Source organism: Propithecus coquereli, unplaced genomic scaffold, assembly GCF_000956105.1.
Source record: "Propithecus coquereli isolate 6110/MARCELLA unplaced genomic scaffold, Pcoq_1.0 Scaffold132, whole genome shotgun sequence".
Taxonomy (NCBI): Eukaryota; Metazoa; Chordata; class Mammalia; order Primates; family Indriidae; genus Propithecus; species Propithecus coquereli.
Window position 1 is genome coordinate 3,385,613 of NW_012137414.1, and position 6,057 is coordinate 3,391,669.

General features: G+C 33.1%; 1 protein-coding gene across 1 annotated transcript in view; it reads right to left on the bottom strand.

The window, feature by feature from the left end:
* The window catches only part of DMD (dystrophin), a 2,517,447-nt gene that overhangs the window by 1,427,742 nt on the left and 1,083,648 nt on the right, over positions 1-6,057 (bottom strand). Inside the window, exon 32 of the mRNA XM_012638704.1 lies at positions 3,090-3,260. Coding sequence (XP_012494158.1) covers positions 3,090-3,260 — 171 coding nt within the window. The remainder of the gene's footprint in view (positions 1-3,089; positions 3,261-6,057) is intronic.

Sequence of the window (6,057 nt, forward strand, 5' to 3'; positions counted from 1 at the left end):
TCCTCCATCTGCCAAGAAAGTATGTGAAATGAGAATGTACTAAGGAGTCATGTGCTTTCATTTATGAGGTTGAATTTTATGTTAAATTATTAGAATAATAATCATAAATGTGACTGCTTTAAATTTTAGGGCACATGTTTTTAATATATGATTATGATTAAAATAAACTTGACTACCTTTCAAATGAATTGGTAAAATTTTTTAAAAGTTGTATAATTCAAATGCAAATATGGTTATTTTTCATTTGACCACTAAGGAATTTTAGAGTATGTCATTAACAGGTTGGTGTTTCAAAAGATCAGAGAGAGTGATAAATTATCTTTATTCAGTAAAGAAAAAAAGAGAGATGCCAATTTTTTCAACTTTTTTCCTATTAGATCTCAAATTAGCATTGCTCCTTAGTTTTATAAAAAAATACTTTCCAGACAGATTAAATAAGTGGACCAGTCTCCAGACCACTCAAGCCTTCTATATGATACTGATAATCTAGAAACATTTCCAGCAGTTCATTATCTTTTGATATTTGAATGATTTTCTTGTGAGGCTAATGCAAAAGTAACTCCTAGACAACTTAGTCAATAATGTCATGAGGACACCAGAATACAGAGTTCCTATGTGGCAGACTTTTAAAATTTCTCCTAAGTCACTTGTAAATTGTAGTCAGATTCTTTCTAATTGTCTTCGTGTCTAGCACTACTCTTTTATGCAACATTATGACAGCATTCTATGTTATATTTATTTATAAAGCTACTTCAATGTTATCTGATAAATTGTATCCTCCCCAAATTCATATGATGAAGTCTTAACTGCCAGTATCTCAAAATGTGACCACATTTGGAGATGGGGCCTTTAAAGAGGCAATTATGTTAAAATGAGAACATTAATGTGGTCTCTAATCCAATATGACTAGTGTCCTTATAAGAAGAAAAATTTGGAACACAGACATGTACAAAGGAAAGACCATGTGAAAGACACAGATGGTCATCTATAAGCCAAGGAGAGAGGCCTCAGAATAAACCAACCCTGCTAACACCCTGATCTTGGGCTTCCAGCCTCCAGAACTGTGAGAAAATAACTTGCTATTGTTTAAGGTTTTAGTTTATGGTATGTTGTTAAGACAGCCCTGGCAAACTAATATACTCACTCAATTTAAATGGGCAATCAAAGATATCATCCATGGTGTTAAAGAGAGATGACTGAAAATAAAGCCGCGCTGATTTTCATGAATAGCTTATGTGCACTACTACTTGTGTCCCATACTTGTTTTACTATATTTCATACATTATTAGATCCTAAATATTTTGCTTTTATTTTGTTTATGTGTATTTATGCTAAAAACTGTCACTAGCAGATCATGTGCTTTTTATAAAGAGAGAGACAGGTCATGCAGGCCTTTCTCTGTTTATATCTAATGATGTAAAAGACAGGGTGACACTGACACTGCTCTGGCTAGCACTGGTAATTGTCACCCAGAATGCATTCTCTCTTTATTCATTTTAGTACAAGATTGTTTCAGCAGGATACATGACCACCGAGCTAGAGAGCATATTTTGTCACTCCCTAGCAGCTAGAGATGGCCATGTGACAAAGTTCTGGCAAATGGAATAGGAACAGAAATAACACATGGAGCTTTCATAATGTATCCTTAAGAGAACTGGTTGTCTTTCACTTCATTTTCTTCCTTCTTGTGGGCTGGAATTAAGGTGTGGCAGTGGTAAGCATAAGACTGTAGAACAACAGAATAAAAATGACCTAAATCTTGGGAGGATTTCATGGATCAAAACTAACTGCCTTATCCTGAACTACCTACATTACCTGAGATAGAAATAAACCTTTATCTTCTTTGAGCCACTGTATTTTTGGCTTATTTCTTACAGTAGCTCAGCCTGTACCTAAACACTATAATTGTTGTTGGTTCAATCTAAATAGTCAAATAGAAACGTAATACGTTTGAATGATAAGGAAAAAAGAAGGCCAATGTAATTTTTAACCTGTACATTCTGTATCTCCCTTGCTATAATAACCTCATGCTATATATGATTCTAAACTAACAACTATGATTCAGTATCTTATCATTAACATTAAATCTATTCTGAATGACAAGAAAAAGAATTTCATTCATGACTTTGAAAAAAATTATATAACAAAATTTACTATTATTTGTCCTCTGAATCTACATAAAAAAACAGTTTTCAGTTTTGGTCTGATATATATAATCGTAAGTTTTTACATAATGCACTTAAAATTTCCCAACTTCGGATAATTGGATAGCCATATGGAATTAAAAAATAAAGCACAGATCTCTTAAACAGCTAGTTAATATAGGCAAAGGTTTGTTAATTTAAAAAATATTTAGGATGTAGGGTTGCTATATTTTTTATATATGGTCCAATGACTTGGCAAAGTTTGAGGTAAAAACATGATATTGTTATCAGCTATTTCCTCTATATCAACATACTTTAAAGTAATCTAGTAATGGATCAACCGTAAAAAAATATTAAGCTATGAGTGCCTTGACCTTAAATTCCAGGCAGCAATAAATGTCTGATTGGCTGTCAGAGAAAGGGCAAGAATTTACCAGCTAAGGATTAAAGGAAGACCCATGCCCTTTAGTGATGGAAATGATAGCACCTTCACAGACCCCTTGAGATTCTTTTTGATTGTGACTTTGGCAATCTGCTGATCTTGCAAGTCCTGTCCAGCCCAACCGTCCTCAGTCTCTGTGTCCTTGCCCTGCTCATTGTTGTGGGATCCATAGGAGCAGTCTGGTCTTAGGAAAGCCAGTAGAACATAGAGTCTCATCTCTTGTCTGACTGACTAATGATGTATGTATATTTCAAGGACTTATTTATAACCTATTGAATTTTCGGTAAGCTTTGAGGAGACTTTACCAATGCTTACCACTGGGGTTTCGTTGTGGTCTTGAAATATAGAGTTAAACTACTGATTAATTTTGGGGGAAAGGGAAAATGAAGCAAGATAGTATTTATAATTCTATCATTGCTATACATTAATACTTTCTTACAAAATCATATCATTGTGTGTTTTTAATGTATGTTAAAAATAACCTTCAGTGATATAGGTTTTACCTTTCCCCAGGCGACTTCAGAATCCAAATTACTAGGCATTCCTTCAACTGCTGATCTCTTTGTCAATTCCATATCTGTAGCTGCCAGCCATTCTGTCAACGCATTCATTTCCTTTCGCATCTTACGGGACAATTTCAAGCATTTCTCCAACTGTTGCTTCCTTTCTGTTACCTGAAAAAAATGATAATAAAATGTAATTTGGTTTATTTTTAATTCATATTTAGTTATAGCCATTTAATTGGAGCTTTCATATTTCTAGCATTTAAAATAACCATTTTATTAAATGTTTGAAAAATAATATTTTAGAAAAACCATATATTCTGAATATTAATAGTGAATAAAACAGTCTAAGGCAGATGAGATCCTTTTTCCAAAAGATAGTGTGTTGTATGTGTTGTCATGGTAGAAAGAAATGCTTTAAGAATTTTTCTCCAATATAAGTAAAAAATAATTTATGGCCAAATTTTGTAATATATACAGAATGATATGATTCAAACAGAAGGTATGACCCATTTCTTACAGAAAACCTATAGTCATTTGTCAAAAAAATGGGCAATAGGGTTACAATCTTCTATATACAAATGACACTTGCTTGTGCTGGTAAGGAATCAAAATGGAAAAAGAATAGTATTTCCCTCAATAGGCAAAAGTATTTGCATAATACCTAGAATTACCAATTTTATCCTCATTGCATCTTTAAAGTGTCTTATTTTCACACAAAAACAATAGCAAAAATAGGTCACTGGCTCCTTAAACATAATTCTGTTATCCAATAGTGGCAAAAAATAAATGCAAAAATAACATTTTAATTGTCATTAATAGAGAAAATCATGATTTGATCCTGTGCTTCTGTTCTCAGTGCTTAAAACCAAGAACCTCAAAAGTAAATTCTTCCACATTCTCACATAGGGAATGAACAAATTTGTATTTCTCCATCACCTTTCCAAATATGCCTGCATTTTGTTAAGTTTGTCAGCTGTTTGGTTTGTTAAAAAGCCGAGGATCTCTTCCTGGGTGTAGTCAAATCATCAGCAAAAGCCAGATAAATAAATTTCAGTTCCTCAAAGGCAAGTTCCTTTGCCTCATACCTCCTTAGATTACACCACTATGTTCCCTGCAGTTCCTTAAACAAAGAATGGTCTCACGAAGCACGTTTTGTGTATTGAATAAAGGAATGAATGAAAACCTGCAAACCATTTAATTGCAAGCCAGAAAATATAAATGGTAGAATTTACACAAAGAATTTAAACTCTTACAAGTTTGTTGCTGCTTTGTTTGTTATGTGTCTTAACTGTATGAAAGAAAAAACACCTTTTTTCTGTCATGGAGGCTGGAAATCTGAACAATAGATGTAAATATTTGACTCTGCAGAGGCAGCATGATGACATGTAAACATGTCAGGCTCTGCCATACCCAGTGAACTCTCAACTTGGCTATGATTTTGGCAGGACTCACCCCATTTTTCTCAGTTAACACGTCTATCAAGTGGGATTACTCTACTTAGCACATAGGGCTGTTGTGAGGGTAAAATCAGACAACAGTTTGAGAGAGCTTGACACTTTATAAAACCTGAATCCCTTCTTTTATTCCCTTTATTTCCCTTTAGGGATAGTTCAATAAAAACTGCTTGAATGTACACAGCAAAAGGTTTATTTACATTTTTTTGTTTTTATTATTAATATTAGACAGGTAATGAAAACCTCGAAAAAATTTGGGTTTTGTTGCTAAGAGATCTGAAAAGTAGAGTCTAGATTTATCTCGACTGTAAGGGAATTGGTTAAAACAACAAGAACAACAGCACAAGTGCATACTTGCCATATTCGTGTATTATGCATTAGGCATAATAGGTAGCACTGATATAAATATATATATACACAAACACACACATACAACCAAAATAAGAATCTAGCCATAAGCATGGAAAAATATGAAAGATATTTTGTATGTATAAAGAATTTAAAATGTTACAATCAAAATAAATATTCTGAAACCATGGTAGAAATTCCAAATGCTCAAACAGATGCATTTGTTACTTTGAGAGTGCTGTGTGTACATTTAAAAAATGTTTAGTTGCTGAGGCTGCAAATTCTTTTTTATTTTATTATTTTTTCCTACAGATTTTCCCTCCTATTTTTCCCCTAAGGAAAGTAAAAGCATCTGCCCTTTGGACTGAAAGAATTTTATTTGTGTATGGGAGAAAAAAATACACCTTATGGTGTGTTTCTACGCATAGTTATTTTTTCTATGCACTATTGGTAGAAAAAGGATTCTAGATTCAATATTTCAAAGAAATTCTATCTTCCCAAAGCTAATGCATTATTGATTTTTATTTTGCTTATTTCCAGCTAAATAGGTTTTTAAAAAACAGTAGACAGTGCCCTCTTAAGGAAAATTGAGTTTTACACATTTTTTGGTGGGAAATGGATACAGTTAAAAGAGTGCCACCTGCAGTAAAATGTTTCAACAGTTATTGTGTCATGAACACTGAAAAATGTATTTTGGAGATGATATAAGTATTGCTATCCGTGTATATTTTCATAAAAATCAAAGCATGGAGAATTGAAAAAAGAATAGCAGGTATTACATCAAGGCTGCTAAGTTTAATGGCTCTCAATAAATTAATGAGATTTAGATATAAGAAACTTTTTATTTCTATTCATTGAACACTTAAGCTAAGTGGCTGATATTTAAATAAATATTATAGTAAAATTGTCTACTATACGAAAAGTACTATAGGCAGAATTGTGTCCCTGCACAATTAATATGTTGACACCCTACCCCCTAATGTGATTGTGTCTTAAAGAACTATATTTAGTCCTGAGAAAGTAATTAAGGTTAAATGAGGTCATAACGGTGGGGCTCTAATTTAATAGACTGTAGCCTTAATAATAAGAAGTTCTCTCTCTCTCTCTCTCTCTCTCTCTCCCTCTCTCTGTCCCCCTATCCCCATGTGAGGATACAGTGAGAA